General features: G+C 49.4%; 1 protein-coding gene and 2 long non-coding RNA genes across 5 annotated transcripts in view; 1 reads left to right on the forward strand and 2 right to left on the reverse strand.

Moving 5' to 3' along the window:
• Positions 1-3,139: 3,139 nt before the first annotated feature.
• On the reverse strand, positions 3,140-6,008 carry LOC146405843 (uncharacterized). Its single transcript, XR_014839180.1, has 3 exons — positions 4,953-6,008; positions 4,274-4,784; positions 3,140-3,264 (listed from the first exon to the last, which is right to left on the reverse strand). It is a non-coding gene; the product is annotated as an uncharacterized LOC146405843 (long non-coding RNA).
• A 1,790-nt stretch (positions 6,009-7,798) lies between these two features.
• Positions 7,799-25,103, reverse strand: part of DCTN4 (dynactin subunit 4) — a 32,924-nt gene continuing 15,619 nt past the window's right edge. For 2 of the 3 annotated variants that reach the window (XM_085009489.1, XM_085009488.1), the window contains exons 6-14: positions 24,460-24,480; positions 24,002-24,075; positions 22,231-22,343; positions 21,831-21,940; positions 19,514-19,587; positions 16,684-16,738; positions 15,742-15,849; positions 12,900-12,997; positions 7,799-10,256 (exon numbers count right to left, since the gene is read on the reverse strand). In XM_085009489.1, the coding sequence (XP_084865615.1) occupies positions 10,043-10,256; positions 12,900-12,997; positions 15,742-15,849; positions 16,684-16,738; positions 19,514-19,587; positions 21,831-21,940; positions 22,231-22,343; positions 24,002-24,075; positions 24,460-24,480 (867 nt within the window). In that variant the 3' untranslated portion in view covers positions 7,799-10,042. 3 annotated transcript variants of the gene reach the window in all.
• LOC146405844 (uncharacterized) lies at positions 13,659-20,297 on the forward strand. Its single transcript, XR_014839179.1, has 2 exons — positions 13,659-16,905; positions 18,020-20,297. It is a non-coding gene; the product is annotated as an uncharacterized LOC146405844 (long non-coding RNA).

Genomic DNA, 25,103 nt, shown 5'->3' on the forward strand with positions numbered 1-25,103 from the left:
CCAACTTCTGAAATGAAAAAGGTCTTACAGATCAACACATACTTTGTTACGTCGTTTTTGGAAAAACTCAACCACTCTGCCAATATTTTTATTAATTTCAAGCATTCTGGTACCACTTTCATAGTTTTGTCATATTGTATCTTCAAGCTCATGTATTTGTCTCCACTTTTTTTTTAAATTAAAGTATAATCTATGTAAATTTTTACCCATTTTACTTGTACAGTTATGAATTTTTACGTATATTCATTACAAATACAGAAGGATTCCATCTTCTGGAGGTTCTGTTGTGGCTCAGCAGGTTAAGGACCGGAAGTTGTCTCTGTGAGGATGTGGGTTCAATCCCTGGCCTCAAGTGGATTAAAGACCCAGTGTTGCCACAAGCTGTGGCATAGGTCACAGATGCAGCTCAGATCCGGTATTGTGATGGCTGTGGTGTAGGCCTGCAGCTGCAGCTCCAATCCAACCCCGAGCTTGGGAACCTCCATATGCCGCAGGAGCAGCTGTAAAAAGAAAAAATAGAATTACCTTATCCCAAAAAGTTCCTTTGCTGAGTGAATCCACTTCTCTCCACACTCTGTCCATGGCAACCATCTGTGTTCTGTCCCTGTAGTTTTGCCACTTCCAGAATGTCATAAATGTAATTCTCCCCCACCCCCCATTTTTAGGGCCACATGTTCGGCATATAGAAGTTCCCAGGATATGGGTCGAATTGGAGCTGCAGCTTTTGGCCTACACCACAGCCACTGCAATGCCAGGTCTGAGCCTTGTCTGTGACTTACACCACAGCTCCCAGCAATGCTGGATCCTTAAGCCACTGAGCAAGGCCAGGGATGGAACACGCATCCTCATGGATACTAGTCGGATTCGTTTCTGCTGAGCCACAATGGGAACTCCTAAACGGAATTCTACATAGCCTTTTCATCTGACTTTTTTCAATTGGCATATTGTATTTGGAATTCATCCATATTGTTAAATGTATTAATAATTTGTTCCTTCTTATTGCTGAGAATTCCACTGTATGGATGTACTAGGGTTTTTTTTTTTTACAAAAACCCGCTTGCCAGTTTATGGATTTGAGTTGTTCCAGATTTCAGTAAATATAAAGTCATTACACATACACACGCAGGTTGTTGTGTAAACACAGGTTTTATTTTGCACGTGTGTGTGAGTACCTAGGAGTGGGATTATTTGATCCTATGCTAAGTATATTTTTCCTATATAAGAAAGTGCTTGGGTTTATCTGAGCTTCATGCATCTGTGGTTTGTTGTCCTTCATTGTATTTTTTTTTTTTTTTTTTGTCTTTTTGCCATTTCTTGGGCCGCTCCCATGGCATATGGAGGTTCCCAGGCTACGGGTTGAGTCGGAGCTGTAGCCACTGGCCCCAGCTGCAACGAGGGATTGGAGCCACGTCTGCAACCTACACCACAGGTCATGGCAACACCGGATCCTTAACCCACTGAGCAAGGCCAGGGATTGAACCCGTAACCTAATGGTTCCTAGTCGGATCTGTTAACCACTGCGCCACGGTGGGAACTCCCTTCATTGTATTTTGAAAATTCTTAGGTGTCATCTCTTTAAATATTCTGCCCAGTTTCTTCTCCATCTGGGACTCTAATTACATTATTTTATATCATCCCAGAGACCTTTATACTCTGTTATTTTTTTTCTGAGGGTGGGTTCAATTTGGATAATATCTATTGACCCATTTCCAGGTTTCCTGATTATTTTCTCGGATATGACAAGGTTATGACAAGGATATGACAAGCTTAGAGAAGATACCCCTCCTCTTATTTCACTGTCTCTTAGAGTTTCTACTTCTTGGCTGCAACTTGCTCATGCGTATCATCCAGATTGTCAACTCGAGCTTCAGCGTGTTCATCAGGGTCTAAGTCCCAGCCAGTGGTTCCAACATCTGGGTTGTATCTATATATGATCTTGTTTTATCATAAATGGGCGATTTTTCTTGCTTCTTTGTGTATCTCACATCTTTTGAATTGAATGCCAGCCATTACTTACGTGACAGTGGGAACGGAATAGTAGTAATGCTTGGAAGGAGGCGAGCCCCCTCTCTGTCAGGCCCTTGTTGGGGAGTTTGGTCTGTCTGGTCAGGAACTAAGCTACACTGGGGTTCATTGGTCTGAGGGTGTTGCCAGCATACCACAGATTTCATATCCACCAGGGCAATTTCGTGCTTCAGGTCAAGGGGGTGCTGGCTCTCAGCTGGCCTTCATACCTGCCTGGTTGGGCTGTCTCTGTGCCGCCGCCCTTGCCCCCAGCAGCCGCTGTCTGCTAGGAGCTGCCGGCTCGGGTGGCACAGAGGAGTCGGGTTCTTTTCCGTCTCAGCCTCAGTCTTGAGTAGGTCCTCTGTGCCTGCACCTGGGGAATGGGTCTTTTCTCAGCCTGCTTCCCTGTCCTCTCTGTGGCAGCCAAACCCTGACGTCCATCAGTGGTTGGCCTTGTGGGAAAGAGAGTCTTGCCCCTCTTGCGGGGGTTGGAAGCCTTTAATGGTGTTGGCATAAAATCATGGGGCTCAGGACTGAACCCTGACCCTCCCAAGGGTAGAGGCTTTTGCTTACTTCGCTGGAGCAGCAGTTTACCTGTGCCCTAGCGACACAGGGTTTTCTGCTCGGCTCCCAGTGGCTTAGGCCTTTTTGCTCCTGATGAGGGAGGGGCCTAGGCAGGCGACAAGGTTTCTTGCTGTCCTGTGCCCCCTTTCCATTGCATGCTCGCGCTCCAGCACGCCCACTCCCCCAGGGCCTCCTCAGGAGCCTCTGGGGAGGATTTGCAAAGAGCTGGTGAGACCATGCGGGGTCCGTGGTGTCGCAGGCTCCCAGGGGCTTCACACGGTTCTCTCAGCCCCACCAGGGCCTTGGGCAGTTCTGTGATATTTCAGGAGATTTCTTCTTGCCTGCTTGGATGGTCCCCAGCCCTTCCTCCCACGCTCCGCTACAGGGGAGCCAGTCTACCGTCACCTCTCCTTGGAGGGGTCTGTCCACCCTTGAGATTCGGCTGTTTGCCTGCCCCATCAGCTTTCTGACCAGCCCAATAAAATGTATGAGTGTGTCACCTAACCACTTTTCCTCTGAGTCGGGGTGACATTCTTTTCATGTGGGGCATAAGTGGAACTCCTGAGTCTCCTCATTTTACTTAAATATATTTTAAGTGGAACATTTTTTTAATCAACTTCTGTAAATAGGGAGTTCTCGTCGCGGCTCAGTGGTTTACGAGTCCGATGAGGAACCATGAAGTTGCAGGTTCAATCCCTGGCCTCCCTCAGTGGGTTAAGGATCTGGCGTTGCCATGACCTGTGGTGTAGGTCGAAGATGCGGCTCAGATCCTGAGCTGCTGTGGCTGTGGCGGAGGCCGGCAGCTGCAGCTCTGATTATACCCCTAGCCTGGGAACCTCCATGTGCTGTGGGTGGGGCCCTAAAAAAGACTGACAAAAACAAAACGAAAACCCTTCTGTAAAAGGAAAATGAGTATCACACTGTGTAGATGTAGCCTTAAGTACAATGATAATGAAACAATATTTTTGCGTAAGTAGTTACCGTTGTCTGCCAAAGCTCTGCGCCAGAAATCTACGTTTAAAAAGAAGTGTTACTTGACCTTTGATTTAATCAGAAGGATAGAGAGGGGGCGGGGCGGGAATGAAACAACTTTCTGTTTGACTCCAGGCTATTTGTTACTTTCACTAACACGTAAGTCATTGTCTTGTGTGGGTGGCTCATCCTGTGAATATGTCACTGATATCTGTGACCACCAGAAAATGGGGATACATAAAGTTAGCTACAGTTGACCCCTGAACAACACAGGTTTGACCTTGCAGGGTCCAGTTAAGCACGCTTCCCCGCCCTGAATACACACTAGAGGGCTACACGGCCCGCAGTCGGCTGTGTCTGCAGACGCAGAAGCTGGGGCGCAGAGGGCTGCCGAGTTACGCAGATCTTTGACAGCCTCGGGTGGGTGCCCATAACCCTGCATCGTTCAAGGGTCAAGTGAGCGAGGGACTTGGCTCTGCGTTTGAGCTGACCCTAGGCTCCCCCATATATATATATATATATATATTTTTTTTTTGCTTTTTAGGGCTGTGCCCACCACATATGGAGGTTCCCAGGCTAGGAGTCGAACTGGATCTACGGTCGCCAGCCTACAACACAGCTGCAGCAATGTGGGATCCGAGCCGCATCTTCGACCTACACCACAGATCCTTAACCCACTGAGTGAGGCCAGGGATCAACCCGTGTCCTCATGGACACTAGTCGGGTTTGTTACCATGGAGCCATGATGGGAACGCCCAGGCTCCCCTCTGAATGGGATATAACAGGAGAAATGGATGACAAAGAGGCCTGGATTCAGCTCTGTGGGTATCTGCAACCCAGTAAAGGAGCTACACACATGCAAAGCCCAACACTAGGAAGAGGCAGATAGTACAGACTGAGACCAGACCGGGTGGGAGTCAGGGGGAGACGAGAGCACTACAGTGATTCCGGAGAAGGTGCAGAGAGGGGAGGGTATCCGAGGTGGAGACAAGGTCAGAACAAGAAAGCACAAGGTACGTAAGGTATCTGACTTTCAGCAAAAAGAGGCATGTGCATATTTTTGTTAGAAGAAAGATAACATCTCAACAGCTATATAAATACGGTTGTTAGAAAAAAGATAAAAACTCAACAGCTATATAAATAAGAAAAAGGAGAATGGTACTTAATTACATAACCATTACTGGTTGCCAGGCATTGCTCTAGGCTCTACAGATTCATTGATTTAAAAGAAAGGCAAGGAGCTCCTGCTGTGGCACAAGGGGACTGGCATCGTCCTGGGAGCGCTGGGACGTGGGTTTGATCCCCAGCCTGGCAGAGTGGGTTAAGGACCCAGTGTTGCTGCAGCTTTAGCTTAGGTTGAGACTGCAGCTTGGATTTGACCCCTGGCCCGGGAGCTCCATATGCTGTGAGGCAGCCAAAAATGAAAAAAAAAAGGAAAAGACAAAAAACCCAGTCCTGTGACGCTTCCATTCTCAAATGCTGAATCGGAAAGTCAGCACACAGTGCTGGACGGTGACCGGAGCTTCGGGCAACGCGGCAGAAGATGAGTCCAGTCTGGGGAGGGCAGTGACGTCGTTAACGACGGAGGTCTGGGAGAACCCGGAAAGAAACACTCGAGCACAGCCTGCCTGGCAGGGGTTTAAATTGTATGGATGATCTGGGAGAAGAGCTTCACGCAGAGGGAACAGCCAGTGCGAAGGCCCTGAGAAGGTGCCTCCTGGGGTGACTCAAGAACAGCAGAGACCCGTGTCACTGCAGTGGAGTGTGGCACAGGGAAGCAGGGTGGATGGGGATTTCGGGTCACGGAGGACCCTGAGCTACTGTAAGGACTTGGGGTTTGTCTGGCTCTTGAGCGAGCTGAGGAGTACGGGCTTGAAGCAGATGAATAACTTACTCACGCTGGCTGCTTTGTTGAAAACTTGACTAAAGCGTGGGGCAGGGAGGCTTCAAGACCAGTTCAGATGCTACTGTAATAATCACCCGGGGCTCTGCAGATGCTGGTGACATGGCCCAGGACAGCAACACCGCAGGGGCTGGGGAGTGGTCACAGTTCGCAGACAGAGCTGGAAGGGTTTGCTGACGTACTGAATGTGGCACCTAAGAGGAATCGAGGGTGATGCCAAGACTTTCGTCGTGAACAACTGAAGGGATCCAACTGCCATCTAATCAGGGAGGGATGCCAAAGCAGCAGTTGTGGTGAGAGAAAATCCAGAGACTAGAGTTAGGATGTAAATTTGGGAGGTGGCCTGAAGACTAGGGGACATCGCTTCAAGTAAGTAAAGACAAAAGCACTGTGAGAAAGGAGAAGTGGCAGTCTTCGAAGGCAAGAGAAATCAAAACAAAAACAAAAAATGGGACTGAAGCAAACTAACAAGCTTTGGCATAGCCAAGGAAACCATAAAAAAAAAAAAAAGACAAGACAACCTACAGAGGAGGAGAGAGCTGTGAAGGACCAACAAGGGTTTAACCTCCAAACACACAAACAGCTTGTAAAACTTGACAACAAAAACCAACCCAATCAAAAAATGGGCAAAAGAGCTAAAGAGTCATTTCTCCAAAGAAGACATGCAGACGGCAAGTGGGCAGATGGCACCATGTTCGCCACTGCGAAGCGTTAGAGAAACGCACATCAAAACTACAGTGAGCTGCTGCCTCCCACCAGTCCGAGTGGCCATCGCTAAAAAGTCTACAAGTAACGAATGCTGGAGAGGGTGCAGAGAAAGGGGAAGCTTCCTACACTGCGGACTGGCGTGTAAGGGAGCGCAACCACGACGGAAAACAGTGTGGAGGTTCCTCACAAAGCCAAAAATACGATTATCACATCATCTAGCAATCCCACCCCCAGGCACATATCCAGACACAACCGGAATTCAGAAAGATACACGAACCCCCTAATGTTCAAATCAGTACTACTCACAACAGCCAAGACATGGCAACAACCTAACTGTCCATCAACAGGTGAACAAAGAATGAAGATGTGGAACAACGGAATACGACTCAGCCATAAAAAAGAATGAAAGAATGCCATTTGCAGCAACACGGATGCAACCAGACATTCTCACACTACGCGAAGTCAGAGAAAGACAAATACCAGGTGATACCACTTACACGTGGCATCTAAAACATGGCACAAGCGAATCTATGTACAAAACAGACCACGGACCTGTGGAAAGGGTAAGACTTGCGGCCAGCAGGGGTGAGGGCGAAGGACGGCCCGGGGGTTGGGGTCCGGCCACGCAAAGGCTCCACTGCGCATGGATAACCAGAGGCCGTACTGGATGGAGGGCACAGGAACCACAGCCACTCTCCCGAGAGAAACCGGACGGAAAGGGACACAGCAGAAAAGGATGTAGGTGTTCGTGTAACTGAATCACTTTGGCGTGTAAGAAAAACTACCACGACACGGCAAATAAACTGTAGTTTCTAAACTAAAAAAAAAAGAAATGTGACCTGGTACAGCGCGAGGTCGGGAGGACGGGAAAGAACCAGCGAAGGACACAGAAGAGCGACCAGGGGAACCGAGCTCGGAACCAAGTGCGGTCTCCTTGCGGGGAGACAGCCGGCCTCGGACGCTACTCGGACGCTACTTGGAGTCTAAGCAGACTCGGGCTGCGGGCTGTTCTGCTCAATGGTGTGGACTGTGGGGACCCGGCCAGGAAGAGCCGGTGACGTGGGAGGGGCAGCAGCCCAAACGGACCAGCTCGGGAGAGAGGGGGGCGGGGGGGGGTCTTGCTTGTAAAGGAAAAGCGGGGTGGCAGCGGGAGGGGGGAGCTCCACTTACGGGAGACGGGGGAGGCCGGCTGCTGATGGACGCGGGCGCCAGCGGGGAGAAGGGCCCAAGGGCCGTCCCTCTGACGGAGGGCGAGGCCCCGGGGCTGCCTTTAGGCGGGAGGAGCACGAGCGAGGCGAGGCGTCTGTGGGAAGAGGCGGGAAAGGCCGAGGACGGGCGAAAGCGGCCGGGGGCCCGGGGAGGGGTGGGCCAGGTGGTGCACTGGCCGGTGTGGTTCTGGAAGGGACGACCCAGGACAAAAGCTGGTACCGTAGCGGCCGGACAAGCTAACAGTTGTGAGAACACGTCCACAGGGAGCCGAAGCACCATCCGTCCCCACGACGTTCCGGTGAACCAGCCTGATGAGCCCGCAGCTTGATCACTTCAAGACGAGGCAGAAGGGAGCAGGCCCCGCGCGCTCAGCGTAACCGCCGGCTGCAGCCCAGGCGGCTCGGCCGGCCTTCAGTGAAACCAAACCGCAGACACGTGCAAGCTTGGTCTGCTTTATTGAACGCCGTTAAGTTAAGCAATGAGGCAAGAGAGTACGTGTCACTCATCATCAAGAGGTGCCTCTCATCCCCAAAAGGGACCAAAAAGGATGTTTCTTCCGCAAATGTGCGTGGCACTTTGCTCATTATGCCCACAAGCACTGTGAACAAAGGAACACTCCGGTGGGCTCATCGATCACAAATTCAGACTCACTTTGCCTCAAGTTCCCGACACGGTGGTTTCTAGTGCTAAGGGCAGCTAACTGGCCTGCGATGGTGCACAGCTATGCGGTAAAAATCTTGCACCTGATCTAAGATAAAAGGGAACAAATAAAGTTCCCAGTTCACCAGCTGCAGGTGCAGGACCATTTCTACTGACACAAGGAATCACCCGCTTGCACCGAGAACTATCTTGAGGAAACACTACATCAATGGCTCTGTGATCCTGCTGGTTAATTCGGCTTCTGAGGAAAAACATTCTGTGATCAGCAGTCATTTTGTTTCTGAGTCACGCTACTACTTCTGGGAAGAAACACCAGCTACGTGCCACGCACGTGTGAGAACACAGGATGCTGTCCTCCCCTCAGACGCCCAGCTCCTCCACCGGCAAACGCGGAGGGACGGCCCCAGAGCAGGCTCGCGCGGGCAGTGAAATAAACACTATTTTGACACTCTGTGGGCTCACGAAACGCTAAACTACTTCTACGGTCTGCAAATTTGTCATTACACGACCCCTTGCCCCACATCCTAAGAGTCTAGACCTTATTACCGTCACATACTAGAGACCCACATGTTTCCTTTCTTACACTGCAGCATATATATTACTCTGTGGGACATTGTACTGGCTTCGTCTTAAGAATCCTATTTAGTGTCACTGAAAGGCTTCCTAGAGATTTTCACCTTCCAAGGGCAGCTGACAAGCTACCACGTCCTGTCTGTATTCTAGATCACTATATACATCATAACTCTTAAGACTAAGGGCTTGAACTTCAAACATAACCAGGGTCAACAGGAAACTTCTCTTTTCCCCAAACTTCTGTGGGCCACTTGCTAATACATTTACAGCAAAAGGAGTCAGCCGGTGGTCTGCTTTGTCAAGTCTCACGTTTAGGAAACACCACAGAAATTACGGTTAGCGATCCAACTCCAGGAAACCAAGTGAAAGCAGCAAGAGTGCTGTCGGGCAAGTACCCCAGGCGCCCTGCTGAACTAGTTTTCGCTTTATGGTTGTAACCACCTTAGTTGACACACCACAGGGCAGAAGTCTTACACTCGGGAAAGGGGCAAGGGTTTTTTCCCCCCCTTGATGTCCTGTTTTGGATTCAAGAGACTGTAAATGTTCATTTTCCCTTCGAATCAATGCAAGAACGCTCGTTCAGATCATGCTAAAAATCTAACCCCTGGCACGTCTTCTGCATCCCAGAGGTGAGCGTGTCCGCCGAGATTTCTCTGGGCTCTTTCCAGGGTCCCAAATCCTCAGCACTACTTAAAGAGGCGGAGCGGGGGAGAAGGGGGCAGTGGCAACCCCTGGCTGAGCAGAGTCTGCCACCCCCTTGACATGTCACGTAATTGCTTGCTTCTCAAGCTCTTCCTAAAAGTTCCATGTTCTACTGGGGAAAAAAAATGCCATGAGCAACTCTACGTGCGTAGCCTATATTCGTTCAAATGGGGGCGCCTTGCCTATTTCACAGAGGTTCCTGTCATAACCAAATGCAGGACACCGGGCCAGGTCTACCTTCCTGGCGAATGGAAATGCAGGGCAGGACGGGAGCCAGGCTGGGCAGCGAAGGGCAGGTTCAGAGCGCTGGATTATATCGACTAGGATGCAAAAAGCCGCTGGTGTCCTGAGACCAGCACGGGGGTCACCGAGGGCAGGTCTACCTTTCGGTTCTTCTACGTGTCACCTGCGAGCCTGATCCTTCCTGACACCCGTTCCCACGGGGGTCAATCTAACGCCACGCCCCTTCCCGGGCTGGGATCCGCGGCGGCGGTCGGCGTGCAGGGGGTTCAGAGCGGGAGATGCCGCCGCCGCCGCAGCGCGGGTGTCAGGCGGGAGGGGGCCGAGACCGGCAGGCGCCCCGAGTTCCCAACGCCCTGCCTCCGCCCGAGGCTCGCAGGAGCAGGATTCCGTCGTGCACGGGGACACATCTGGACGAACAAGGCCCGACGCAGCAGCGGCTTCCATATGGTGACGCGGGGCGTGGTGACACGGGCCTCGGGAGCTGCCCCCGGGGGCCGGACCGCGTCAAGGGAGAAGCGGCCCCAAGCTGAGTTCCACGTGCTGCGTGAGCCAGCTGACCTCTGCCCCCGGGTCAGCCTCCTCGACGGGGCGGATGGGCGCCGCCAGGTTTTTGAAATCGTGCTTCAGCTTGAAGCACACGGTCACGTCGCCCTCCTCACGCTGCGGGGTCACTTTGATGAAAACACCCACTTTGTTGGCCTTCCTGAAGGCCACCACGCTACGGAAAGAAAGAATCACAGCGTCAGGAAGGTCGCCAGTCAGCCAGGCCGGCGCGGCTCACTGTCCTTTTAGGGCCCAACAGGAAGTCTCTGGTCAGGAAATAACCACCCGTGTTTGTTTCTCCAGCAAAATGTTCATCTTTTTTTTTTTTAATACTACGAAAGTAAAATAGAGGCATAAAAATGTGCATGGGAAGAAGTGTACTTTCCTCTTATTTTCTTCTCTAGCACAAAACACAGAAAAACCGTGACCCGCTGGGCTCTTAACCTCCCTACCAGATACTTTTCTGTGCATTTACACTTTTTTGCCTTTTTTTTTTTTTGGTCTTTTTGCCGTTTTCTTGGGCTGCTCCCGCGGCATTATGGAGGTTCCCAGGCTGGGGGTCGAATCGGAGCTGTAGCCGATGGCCCACACCCCAGCCACAGCCACGCCGGATCCTTAACCCACGGAGCAAGGCCAGGGACCCGCAACCTCACGGTTCCTCGTCGGAGTCGTTAACTGCTGCGCCATGACGGGAACTCCCCTTTTCTGCCTCTTTAAGCTAAGCAACACCAAAGGGCACCCGATCCTGTCATTTGCTCTTCGTCTCTCTGCCTGCCACAGACACCTGTGCCCATCAGCACACCGAGCTCTGCCCGGTCTCGTCCTGGGTGCATGGCATCCTGCCATCTCAGGACCACAGCCTTACAGCCCTCCTCTGCGACCGTCACCTCCTCACAGCAACCTGTACACACACCGTAACAGTCCTACAGGATACAGACTGAGGCTACCTCAGAGTTTAAAGGAGTTTCTGGAATACCACAGATCCGTGTGTTTTGTCAATAACCTCTGTAAATTGGGAATTTTTAGAATAGAAAAAATCTCTTTAGATGAAGTTTCAGTTCTCTGACAGGCATACGACGTTTTTATTTTACTTATTTTTTTGATTTTCTTGAAGTTTATGTTTTAACAGTTTAGCTTCTTTAACAAGGCAATGAAATAAACAGAACTTCATCTACTATCCAAATGATTTTCTTCACTCTCAGTTACTAAAACTGAACACTTACATTTGTCTGTATTATGTTATTAATTTCCAGGTACCTGAAAGTCCTATAAAAATATAATAATGTGAAATACACTCCACCTTTCACTAATCTGTCCTGTATTCTGACTGGAATTGATCTCAGATGAGCTTTCCAGGAGTTTATCTGGGCTTAACAAAATTCTGTGCTTAATTAATGTAATTTAATTAAGAACCCATAAAAGCAAGGAAAACAGAGAATGCATTTTGGAGCAACTAAGCAAACCTTTGATTTGCATCAGATTCATTTTTCAAAAGTTCAGTTAAAAACAGTAAAAAAGAAAAAGTTAAAAGTACAGCTTTTTGGCCTTAATTTTCTAGGCAACAACTGATATCTGGGAAGCTTTTTTTTTTCTTTTTTTTTTTTTTTTAAATTCACATTCCTGGCACCTAGCCCTTCTCTGGTATCTCTACACAGAGTCCTAGATAAGTGCTGGGGTCTAGGACTCTCTATATAGAATAAAAAAAAAAGAAAACAAAACACCCCCCATGGGACTTTCTGCAGTTAGCAAGTCCCCATACTAATCTCACCTTTGCCCTCTGCCCTCTCTCTTTTTCCAACTTATCTCATATTCATAATTCTTTTCAACCCGTGAAATTACCCAGTCAAGAAGTCTTTATACCTAGTTCTCTCTGATCAAAGAACTGACGCTATTTCTGTTTTTAGACTGGAACCGGCTGATGTGGTCCTCATTAAGGAAAGGTCTGTTTCTTTACTTCTCGGTTATTAGGTGTGAGAGAACAAAATCTGTTAATTCCTCTAAGGGGGAAAATCAGGCACTTGAGGAGTTCCTGCTGTAGCACAGTGGAAGCGAATCCGACTAGGAACCAGGAGGTTTCGGGTTTTATCCCTGCCCTTGCTCAGTGGGTTGAGTATCTGGCACTGCCATGAGATGTGACGTAGGCCGGCAGCTACAGCTCTGATTCGACCCCCAGCCTGGGAATCTCCATATGTCGCGGGTGCAGCCCTAAAAAGCAAAAAATGAAATAAAATCAGGCACTTGAAAACTTTTTAACGTGGAAAACCCAAGTTAAAAAACTGTGCCTAGGAGTTCCCGTTGTGGCTCAGCGGTTAACGAATCCAACTAGGAACGATGAGGTTTCGGGTTCGATCCCTGGCCTTGCTCGGTGGGTTAAGGATCCACCGTTACCGTGAGTTGTGGTGTAGGTCGCAGATGCGGCTCGGATCCCGTGTTGCTGTGGCTATGGTGTAGGCTGGTGGCTACAGCTCTGATTTGACCCCTAGCCTAGGAACCTCTATGTGCTGTGGGAGCGGCCCTAGAAAAGGCAAAAAGAGAAAAAACCAACCAACCAAACAAACCTATGCCCAAAGAATGGTTCCAATTAGGGAAATGTTAATGGTTCTTGTTTCTTGTGGTGACATTTTATTTTCTTCATTGTTTTATATAAACACACACACACACATTCAACAAGCTTCCTTAGTAATTATTTTTATAAAGAAGAAAAAATTACTTGAAATAACTCAAATGAGAAAACTGAGACCTATGAGTGGGCCTCCTGCATCAGCCACTGGTTGCGGGAGCGTGGCTGGTGCCAGGCGGCCGCAGGAAGCTCACTTACTCAGGATCGTCCGGAAAGTCCTGGGGCTCTGCCAACTCGTCGTACTCCGCTGCCGCGTCCTTGCCGGCGAGGATGAGCTCCGTGGGGGGCACCGAGACCTGGAGAGCAACACAGAGAGGCTGGCCTCAGAAGGGGCTCATTCAACAGACCGCAGTCAAGCTCTGCACCACCTAGCCCGACACCGGCATCGGCAGGACGTTCAAGAAACATACACGAGACCTTTCTTTTTTCTGGCTGTGGTGGGCGGTGGCTTGATGCGGGATCTCAGTTCCCAGACCCACCACGGTGGGGAAAGTGCCAAATCCTAACCGACCAGCCCGCCAGGGAATTCCCAGGAACACAGACCTTTCTAATAAAAGTATGAGAACAAAGAAAGAATGACAACATCGAGTGAGTGCTCCCTCACTGGGGCTGCAGGGGGGAGTTCACGTGGGGAGGCCATGCGGGCTTCAGCTGGGCCTTTTTCGTTTCTGGCGGAGCCTGTGGCAGGCAGGAAGCTCCCGAGCCAGGGATCAAACTCGCACCATAACAGTGATCAGAGCCACAACAATGATAACACCAGGTCCTTAACCCACTAGGCCACCAGGGAACTCCAAATTGTCTTTAATGTTTTCTTTCTTAAGGGGATGGGGCACATTATTCTCCATTACTCTTACACTTTGTGGTGCTATATTATTCTTACTGCACCACCTAGACACACCGAAGTCAGCAGAACTATCATGTTTGCTACATTATTCTTATACTTTGTGGTTCTTCTTTTTTTTCTTTCTTTTTTTTTTTTTTTTTTTGTCTTTTTTTTTTTGTTGCTGTTGTTGCTATTTCTTCGGCCGCTCCCGCGGCATATGGAGGTTCCCAGGCTAGGGGTCCAATCGGAGCTGTAGCCGCCGGCCTACGCCAGAGCCACAGCAACGCGGGATCCGAGCCGCGTCTGCAACCTATACCACAGCTCACGGCAACAGATCGTTAACCCACTGAGCAAGGGCAGGGACCGAACCCGCAACCTCATGGTTCCTAGTCGGATTCGTTAACCACTGCGCCACGACGGGAACTCCCTTTTTTTTTTTTTAATTTAAAATTTTCTTTGTCTTTTCAGGGGCGCACCCTCAGCATACGGAGGTTCCCAGGCTAGAGGTCTAACGGAGAGCTACAGCTGCCAGTCTACACCACAGCCACAGCAACGCCAGATCCGAGCTGTGTCTGTGACCTACAGCACAGCTCACGGCAACGCCGGATCCTGAACCCACTGAGTGAGACCAAGGATGGAACCCGTATCCTCATGGTTCCTAGTCAGATTCACTTCCACTGCGCCATGACCGGAACGCGTTTCTTTTTTTTTAAGGAAAAACAGTAGGTCCAACCTAGAGCCTGAAATGGGGATAAGGAAAACACTCTTCAGACTAATCCTTATGCTGTCACTAGGCTTCAACTCTGCTGGGTTGGAGGTTAGCAGATCAAGGCCACTGCATCTCTAATTCCGGACGCAAGTGCACTGGGGAAGAGACGGAAAACAGCCGGTTCATAAGCTGGGTATACGCTTCAGGCACTGATTTCTGCCTCGGTCCCCGTGGGCCAAGCTCATCAGTACCACTTTCGAAAGGAGCAAGGACGGATGAACGTCAGCTCCTCTGCCAGTGATGCTGGCAGAGGAGGCCACCACCAAGCAGAAGGGGCAGAAGACATCAAGAGCTGTCCGACGAGGAAGCACCACTTGGCCAACAGCTCATTAAAGGCACAGACACCCTTTCCGCCACCTTTTGTTGGGGAACAGGCTCAACTTCGAGTCAGCAGCAGATGGTCCACAGAGAAAAGCTCTTGCCTGAAAACCCGAAGCACTAGATGAAGCACGAGCTAGCAAGATGCAGAAGGACCACACTTGGCTCATTAACCCGAGAGGCCACACCACCTATTTTCAGGGTGAGCTGGGGCCGGGTATGCCCTGCACAAGCAGGGGCGTCTGGGGGAGGCCCCGGAGCCACAAAGAGAAGCTGTTTCCTCTGCGTCTTCAAGAACCCGTGGGCCCTGGACAGAGGGAGGGGTGTGGGCCTGGCTGCGAGGGGAGCAGGGACGGGAAGGAGGAGTTGGAGACAAAACAAAGAGCGCGGGCAATTCCCAGGAGGGTCTCACTGTATCTACTCGACTAACAACCACTAACAAGAGAATGCTGGGTCTGGGGTCCCAGGGAAGACCCCCCGGAAGAAAAGAAAAGTGAGGACATCAGAGAGCTCTTTCTTTTTTCTTTTTAGGGCCGAACCGGTGGCATATGGAGGTGCCCAAGCTGGGGGTCAAATCGGAGCTACAGCTGCGGGCCTACACCACAGCCACAGCAATGCGGGATCCGAGCTGCGTCTGCGACCCACACCACAGCTCACGGCAATGCCGGACCCTGAACCGGGTGAGGCCAGGGATCGAACCCACGCCCTCACGGATACCTGTCAGATTCGTTTCCGCTGAGCCACGACGGGAATTCCTAAAGAGCTTTTAAGCTCTGCCAGGGAATCTGGACTTCAACCCAAAGTCAGAGGGACACCAAACCAGCAGCACACCAAGGTCAGATTTTATGACCAAGGTTAGCTTTTAAAAAGATCACCCTAGTGGCAAGACGGAAGATGGGCTGGCACAGAAGTGGGGTGAACTGAAACCAGTCAGGAAGTAACTGTCACAGTCCAGGTCAGAAACAGCGAGACCTCCCAAAAGGGCAGCGGCAGCGTGAAAAGTCAAGGGGTGAGATCCAGGGCAAGGCCCTGAGGACTGCCCGCACTGAGACGGTGCGGCCCGGACGGCCGGGTCAGACGGGGCACCGCAGGGAGTCGGGGCCGGTCCCGCGGAGACACAAGCCGCCTACCTTAGCGGTGCTGTTGGTGTCGTCGGGGTCCCCCTCCTCACACTCCAGCAGCGTCACATGGGTGAGGTTCTCCACCGGGTTCGTCAGAGTCAGGAGGACCTGGCTCTCCTGGGGACGAGAACAGGCGTCTCTCAGACGGGGCCCGCGGCTGCCCCCAGGGCCACTTTCTCCGACGCTTGGCCCCAAACCCATCACCCCCACCGCACCCTGCGCCTCTTCGGCAGTAACCCCCACAGGCACCTCTACACGGCTGCCTTCTCGGAGCGTCACCAGCTCCCATGTCGCCCATGTTGGGCGACATGTGCCCTGGGGCTGCTGCTTCACGGAGGAAATGGGACAGATCCCATAGAAACGGCCACTTACTGGACCCAGAAATTCCGAGGAATCTACTTCTAAGATTTCCTGAACACCTGTTTGGTATGCTCTTGAAATGAGGAAGAAAATCTTGGAAGTGAACAAGGACTGTAACAGTGCGCAGCACGAGAGAACTGAAGTGGCTGCGGCAGAACCTTCTGTCATTCGCTGGGGTGTCCGTGTGGGAGGCAAGGGCCTCAGAGAAGGGAGGGGCTGCGTGGGAAAGACGCAGCCCGGCGGACGCCTCACACAACGCGCACACGCGCGCTGCTGGAGAAGCTCCTGGCTGGACGAGGGCTCCGGGGTCCAACAGCTCTGCCCAGGCCCCGGTGATGCCAGCGCTGCGGCCGGCAGGCCCGGCCTCTCCTCGGACACCCCGAGGGTGCTCTCGTCAAGAACCCCGCTTAGAGACACTTAAAATCGCAATCCCTTATTGTCTCAAACTTCCCTTCTGCTCCCCTGGCTACTGCCTCCTAGACGCCAAATATGAGCAGCCGCCACACACACACACACGCGCACATACACACGCATGCACGCTTGCGTCTCTGACCGATTCTCTCCCTTCCTGTTCCAAAGCGCGGTACTGACCTTCATGTAGCGGAGGTTGGGGATGGACATGATTCTCACTTCTGGGATGTAGTTGCTACGGCGTGAACAAAACAACGCGTTAATGCGCACTGGAGTCTCTTAAGTTAGCACCTTTTTTAAGCTAGTGAAGCAAAGAAAGGATGTCTCCATGTCAGTTAGACCCGTCAGAGAAAAAGACTTTTATTTTTCGTCCTTTTAGGGCCGCGCCTGCGGCACATGGAGGTTCCCGAATCGGAGCTGTGGCTGTCCGCCTACACCCCAGCCACAGCCACAGCGGATCCGAGCCACATCTGTGACCTACCCCACAGCTCACGGCAACGCCGGATCCTCAACCCACTGAGCGAGGCCAGGGATCAAACCTGTGTCCTCATGGCTACTAGTCAGGTTCGTTACTGCGGAGCCACAATGGGGACTCCAGGCAACGTTTTCAGTCAGTTACCAACACTGACCGTGTAATCGTCACCGCAACGGTTCCGACAGAACGTTACCCTGTGACAAAGACGAAGAAACCAGCGAGGGAGGGGAAGTGGCCAAGATTCAAACCTAGGCCATCTGGCTCCCGGGTCCCACTCCCAACCCCTCGTCACGCTGCCTCTCTAAATAAGACAAGAGAATACTACCCTGAGGGTTTTGGTTCCGGACTCAAGACTGCCCGGGTTCAAATCCCAGCTCAGCGTTTCTATCCCGAGATGCCTCTTGTAAAGAGCAGCATGAGGTATTTACCTCTTTGTGTCCCGCTTTCCTCATTATAAAATGAGGCCCATGAACACACCTGCATCCTGAGGGTCCTGTTAAGAACGAGTAACACGTGCCCGCGACGAAAGCACACGGAGACGTTATCCTGCGCACGTGAACAGGGTGGGCTGGGGAGGCGCATATCGGAGCACCACGGCAGTGAGCCACCGAACTTCAGACCAGACATCCTTACGGGTGCTCAGTCACCCGAGTAACTTCACATGCACACAAAGTCAAGGGTGCCAGCACTGAGGATTTGCAGGTGGCTGCTCTGATGTGCGGCCAGAGGCCATACAGTAAGGTTCCCAGGTGACTCTGCCGCGATGCAGGAAATGAAAGCCCTGGTTGCGATGCAAGCTTAAGAAATGGATGTGAGGGAGTTCCCGCTGTGGCTCAGTGGTTAATGAATCCGACTAGGAACCATGAGGTTGCAGGTTCGATCCCCAGCATTGTTCAGTGGGTTAAGGACCCGGCGTTGCCCTGAGCTATAGTGTAGGTCACAGGTGTGGCTCAGATCCTGAGTTGCTGTGGCTCTGGCGTAGGCCGGTGGCTACGGCTCTGATTAGACCTCTAGCCTGGGAACCTCCATGTGCCGTGGGAGCGCCCCTAGAAAAGATAGGGGGAAAAAAAAAAAAAAAAAAGAAATGGATGTGAGGCACATCCTGCCACTCGGGTGTCAGCAATGAATGGAATTCTTAATCAACTTCATGAACCATTTTTGTAGCCCTAACCAGTCATGCATTAAATAACAGGAAAACAGAACATACCGTACGGTGATTTACAGTTACAAAGCCTTTGTGAATCTAATAGCTTATCTGGTCATTCTCCACCACGGCAAGACAGACTGGTGCTATTCTCACTTGAGAGATGAAGGAAATACGTGTAGACAAATTCTGGAAGTGACAGAGCCTATAGCCGGCACCCTAGCTCCTTCCTCCTAAGCCACAGACCAGCTTCTCTCTACCATTTTGACTGCCAATGACTTCTTTTTCATTGCTGCATAATATTCCAAACACGTGTATCTCAATGTAACAAATTATTTCTTTGTTAATGGTTCATCAACTTGACATTAAAGTTATTTCCAGCTCTCTGCCATTAAAATGTTACAACATAATCCTTACAAATGTGTTTTTATATATTGGTCTTTATATACTGCTTCTGTTTCTGCAGCATAGATTCCTGAGAGAGTACTACCGGTTCAAAGGTCTACATCATTTTGTCTTGACAGTCCAGACCACTCTCCAAAAAAAGCCTCAAGCAATTCACAGCCTACCAACAATGCATACAAATACGCTTAGCCACATTCTCATGAGCATGCAATATTATTTATTATTTTTTTTCCTATCAAGGCTCAGCCTATTTCCACATATTTACTGGCCATATGGAGTTTCTCTTCTGTTCAAATCCTTTGCCTTCTCCTCTTCCCTGCCCATTTCAGGGATGTTACATTTTTATTTACTAGGAGTAGCAAATATTCTTTCTTGCTCTAGTGACTCAGGTCTCTGTTACTGATTTTGTTTTTTTGCCAAGGTCACAGCTGGCTATTTTCCTTGCTGCCTCACTTAGGAAAGGGCTCTCTCACCCTAAAGTCCAGACAACAATTTCCTATTTTTTCTTGCTTGACAGGTGATTTTCATACACAAAATGCCCTTTTACTGACAAGCCCCAGTGAGTTAACACTAATTTAATCACTCTATTCCACTCAAACTGTTACCAGAACACTGTTCAGTAAAATGAACAGGGATATCCTTTAATCGGCTACGCTTTTTCACTTTCAAAATTTAAAGCTCATTCCCAAACTTAGGTACTGCACCATTTGTACTGAATGACTAGTGGCTGTCCATCTAGTAACACACGCCACCCTATCACACGTCTCCGACAGAAACACCCTGGAGTCTATGCCTCCAGAACTGCCTTAAACTCCCTGGTGTGTATTTCAGAACTGAAACAGGAAAAGAAGAGCAAAATTATTTTGACGCAGCTTCTTTTTTAAGCCAAGAGTAAGCAAACTTCACATTGGAAAAAAAAAAAAAAAAAAAAAAAACGCAGAAAAAAATTAGTAACCCCAAACACTAAAACATCCCAAAATACTCACACAGCAACCAGCTGGATTTTGAATTTGATAGATGTTGGATTAAATTCTGGCTTGCTCAAATTATGTTCACATTGCTAAAAAGAAAACCACAGCGTGTTATCAGGAGAGAATAAGGACGCCCTCTGCTGACTGAGGGCTGCCAAACCCAGGAGGAAAACGCTTAGGCCACCCCCGTTTGGTCTGGTTTGACTCTGCTCCAAGACCCGGGGTTCTGAAATAATGCACTACTACAACCAGGGCAGACAAGGGATGGTCCGGACTTCTGGAAGTCACCCGCCACAACACCAGGTATCACAGCCTTGCAGAGCTTCGACCTACCACCAGAACCAGAACCACCACACAGGCAGTGCTGACCGTATGCGAACAACGTGGCGTTGGCTGAGTTCTCCCCTCCTGTTTCCTAGCACCTGCTTTAGCGCAGGGGTGCAGGCTTTCCCGCGACCTGTCAAGTACAGACCGTTTTCCTTTCTAGTCTGTCTGACGCAGCGACTCCGCCCTCACCCAGAGGTCAGATACTCTCTCCATCTCCTTCTACGAGTCTTGCTCTTCAGATTTACGCTTTGAAGGTTCCAACGTTCCTGAAGCTGACTTGTGTGTGTGATGTGACGCAGAGACCCAATTCCGCTTCTCTCGTAAAATCTTTGGACCTAACACACCAGTCTTTCCCAATGAGCTGCAATGTCATATTTAGTAAAATTAAGCTTCCTCACATGCAGGACTCTGTTTCTACTTGCCCAAAGAAATAGCAAAAAGACAAAAAAAAAAAAAAAAAAAAGAAAAGAAATCCAGTGAGTACTGAAACTTCCCCAAACGTTCCAGGCATTTTGCTTTGCCTTCTCACTCTCCCCTCTCCTTCTCTTCCTCCCTTCTCCCCTGGTCCCTTTCTCTCTGGGTTCTGTTTGGATCAGGAATTGAAGTCTACACACTGTATGTGGCCGCCAATGCCTCTTCAGTCTCTCCCAGCCTAGGGCTGGGGTAGGTGACAACAGCAGCCACCAGTCACTTGAAGTTACTCAAACGAATGTCATCGGAGAAGGATTCGGGACCTCAGCATGCACTACGGCACCTCGACTGCTCGGCAGCCCCACGCGGGTGGCGGCGACCACGCTGGACGGTGCGTCACACAAACACTCCCATCGTTGTGGCAAGTCCTGCCGGAAGGCACGGCCCTCAGCGAAAAGGCATCCTAGCTTTCTTTCTTTTTCTTTCACCATTTAATTATTGAAGAAACTCTGCTCTTTCTTCCATAGACTCCCAGAGCCTGGATTTTGCTGATTATTTTTCTTCCTTTCTTTGATTCTTCGTTTTTGGCCACCCCACGGCACATGGAGTTCCCAGGCGGGGGATCAGATGGGAGCTGCAGTTGCAACCGAAGCCACAGCTGCGGCAATGCCGGGTCCTTTAACCCGCTGCACCAGGCTCAGATCAAACCTGCGTCCTGGGGCTGCAGAGATGCTGCCGATCCTGTTGTGCCACAGCGGGAACTCCTCTTGCTTTATTTTAAACTGATTAATATTCTTTTGACTTAAATCTATGTACTTATTAGTGTTGTGCCAATTTCTGCTGTACGGCCAGCACAGGGACCCAGTTGTGCATATACATACGTTCTTTTCCTCATGCTATTTTCCACCATGCTCTACCCCAAGAGACTGGATAAAGTCTCTGTGCCGTACCGCAGGGGCTCCGTCGCTTACCCACTTTAAACATAATAGTTTACACTAGCCCCAAACTGCCAGTTAAACTGATTATTTTTTATGAGTCCTTTCTGTTTCATCTCTACTAGCCTAAAAGCCTTATATTCTTAAATTACTCTCTTAGGGCTTAGCAGTATAAATTTAACCTTTAGAAACCAGTTTCCACATCTGTAAAACAAGGTAACCATAGTACCTACCTCGCAGAACTAACTAAGAGGATTAAGTTTATCCTGAAAGCCTTCAAACAGTGCCTGGACACTAGCATATTATGAGCATTTTCTGTTTTTTTTTGTTTTTTAGGGCCGCACCTGCGGCATATGGAGGTTCCCAGGCTAGGGGTCACATTGGCGCTACAGCTGCCGGCCTACACCACAGCCACAGCAATGTAGGATCTGAGCCACATCTGTGACCTACACCTCAGCTCACGGATCCTTAACCCACTGAGCAAGGCCAAGGATCAAACCCTCAGCCCCATGGATCCTAGTCGGGTTCGTTAACTGCTGAGCCATTTTCTCTATTTGCTGCATTCCAGAGGCTTTGATATGGGCAAGCTACAATCCCGTTAACTTTTTCCGCTGCTTTTCTCTCACACCAACAGCAACTCTACAGAAAGCGGTACTTACCCTGCAGCGCAGGGACCGTTTGATCAGAAGATGCTTGTGCCGAGGATAGAGCTGGGAGGCACAGATGGGCTGGAAGTCAGGCTGCAAGAGGCGCTGCTGAAGGGTGGTCACTAGCACGTAAGGCAGAAACCAAGCTTAGTTTAGGTGACTTGCTCAAAATCAGGCACATATGACATAACTACAAGACGTAACACTGCCTTCCTGAACAGTGTTTCGAAAACTACAACATAGAAATTTAGCAGACATTTTAAAATTCTTCAAGTGATTACATCTATTTTATTTTCTACAGGGTTCGTTTTACCGCAAACAACATGCCGTTAAAAATCTCAACTCACGAGGCGTAAGTAATAAAAGCAGCAGTACATGTACAATAAAACCACAGAATCTTGTATAACATTACCCTCTGTTAGGTTGACTGGTCTCGTGTAATAGTCCTCAGGCAGAGGTTCCACTTCATCCACAGCCTGAGCTGGCTCAATCTTTATCTCCTTCTGGTCCTCTCCTTCTTTAAGGCTAGGGCAGAAAAACAGCAACCTCTTAGCGTCCTCCTGACTGGCGCCAGAGTCCATGGCGTCAGCAGCTGGAGTCTTCCTCTACCGCAGAATGCTCCTCCCGCTTAGGTCTTTTCTGAGTGTCTTCTTCCCCACTGGCACCTATTATTCACTTTAAAACCATGTTCTTTCAATATTCACTTTTCAAATGTTATTTTCTTTTTTTGGCCACACTCACAACATATGAAGTCCCAGGCCAGGGATCAAACCCCTGCTAAAGCAATGACTCAGGCTGCTGTATTGACAACGCTGGATCCACAACCTGCTGGGCCACAAGGGAATTTTTCAATATTGATTATAATACCTGCTTTTTCCTTTTTTTGCTGGGGGGAGGTAGCGAAAAAAAATTTTCTTTATTGAGGTATAGATAATTTATAATTTTCCTTTAATTTCTGCTATACAGGAAAGTGACCCAGTCATATACACACACACACACACTTTTTTTCATGCTATTTTCCATCACGGTCTATTCCAAGAGATTGGATAGTTCTCCATGCTGTACATACAGTAGGACCCCGCTGCTCGTCCATCCTAAACGCAAGAGTTTGCATCCACCAACCCCAAGCTCCCTGTCCACCCACTCCCTCCCCTCCCCTGGCAACCACAAGTCTGCGCTCCATGTCCATGATCTGCTTCTGTCTTCTAAACAGGATCATTTGTGCCATATTTAATTTTATTTATTTATTTTTATTTTTTATTTTTTTGGTCTTTTTGCCATTTCTTGGGCCACTCCCACGGCATATGGAGGTCCCAGGCTAGGGGTCGAATCGGAGCAGTAGCCACCGGCCGACGCCAGAGCCACAGCAACGTGGGATCCGGGCCGTGTCTGCAACCTACACCACAGCTCACGGCAACACCAGGTCCTTAACCCCGAGTGAGGCCAGGGATCGAACCTGCAACCTCATGGTTCCTAGTCGGATTCGTTAACCAATGCGCCACGATGGGAACTCCCTATTTCATTATTATTTATTTATTTATTTTTTTGTCTTTTTGCTATTTCTTTGGGCCGCTCCCGCGGCATGTGGAGGTTCCCAGGCTAGGGGTCGAATTGGAGCTGTAGCCGCCAGCCTACGCCAGAGCCACAGCAACTCAGGATCTGAGCCGCGTCTGTGACCTGCACCACAGCTCACGGCAACGCCGGATCGCCAACCCACTGAGCAAGGGCAGGGACCGAACCCGCAACCTCATGGTTCCTAGTCAGATTCGTTAACCACTGCGCCACGACGGGAACCCCTATTTTTTTTTTTTTTTTTTTTTTTGGTTTTGTTTTGTTTTTTTGTCTTGTTGTTGTTGTTGCTATTTCTTGGGCCGATCCCGAGGCACATGGAGGTTCCCAGGCCAGGGGTTGAATCGGAGCTGTAGCCACCGGCCTACACCAGAGCCACAGCAACGCGGGATCCGAGCCGAGTCTGCAACCTACACCACAGCTCACGGCAACGCCGGATCCTTAACCCACTGAGCAAGGGCAGGGACCGAACCCGCAACCTCATGGTTCCTAGTCGGATTCGTTAACCACTGCGCCACGACGGGAACTCCGGGAACCCCTATTTTTGATCCTACATATAGATGATGTCACATGAATAAGTTTTTTCCTCGAAGTCATTTAATGTTCAAACTTACGAAAGTCCGGCAAGGGCAGTGATGGTTGTGCCAGCTCGTGGTCGCTGAAGTCTGGTTCCAAGACCGTATTTGTCCTAAACAGAGTTCAGAAATTCCTATTAGAAACCCCAGTTTTATACATCCTAGTTATCCAAACAAATAATTTTGGGAGCGACAGCATGAGAAGCTCAGGGAATAAGCGGAAAAAAAAAAAAAAAAAAAGCTTATTTGAAAGCTTCTTTTTGTAGTCCCGTATCATCTTATCCTGAAAATTATAACAAAAGCACTACACAGACATATTAAAACTACCTACAGTGAAAATGAGTAAAATGTGATTTTTAACCTAAAACTGTTTCACGCTAAGGCTTAGACCAGAACTAAGTGGAGTCTCTAAGACAGACGACGAATGTCTTCTTGGAATACAAACGATCCCGCGCTAACTTCCTGAGGGTTAGCAAGAACCAGAGAAGAGAACTTACCACTACATGAATAGTATGTTGCTGTAGGCCCCCAAATAGCAGCAGGTTGCAACAGAGACAAAAAAATGCAGCGTAAGATAGAAGCAAACTCATACAGCAGGCAGGTTATAGGGGAGAGTTGGAGGAATAACACATGTAACTCAAATTCCCTTCCTAATTACACGAGTGCATGTACTAATCATACCCTTGGATTATTCCAAAAATGCATCAGGACTTCATTAAAATCATTGGCAAATGTGGGTGTTTTGCAAGTTTTAATGTTTTATTAAATTCTAAACTAGACAGTTTTATGTGGATCTTAGCAATTTTGGGGGGTTTAATGGCGTAACTAATTCTCATGCATGGGGCAGTACTGACAAGTTACTTAACCTCAAGAGTAAAACGGGGATATACCAGCTATTCCACAGGATTGTTGTGAGGACTGAACAAAAAAAAAAAAATGTGTAAAGTGCTCCTTCAGCACAGAGCCTGACACATAAATGGTACTCGTTAAATGCCAACCTGCTTGGCTCCAAGTAATCATACAGAAAATAAATTGTTCTGTGAAATAAACAACTCATGGGACAACAGCAAAAGCTCCAAATCCAAATTTCTTTGTTATTTTTTGCTTTTGAGGGTCACACCTGCGGCATATGGAGGTTCCT

The sequence above is a fragment of the Sus scrofa genome, chromosome 2, assembly GCF_054392235.1.
Source record: "Sus scrofa isolate SSC_HxYL_T2T_F1_AM1 chromosome 2, Sscrofa_HxYL_maternal_Yorkshire_Landrace_v2.0, whole genome shotgun sequence".
In the NCBI taxonomy this organism is placed as follows: Eukaryota; Metazoa; Chordata; class Mammalia; order Artiodactyla; family Suidae; genus Sus; species Sus scrofa.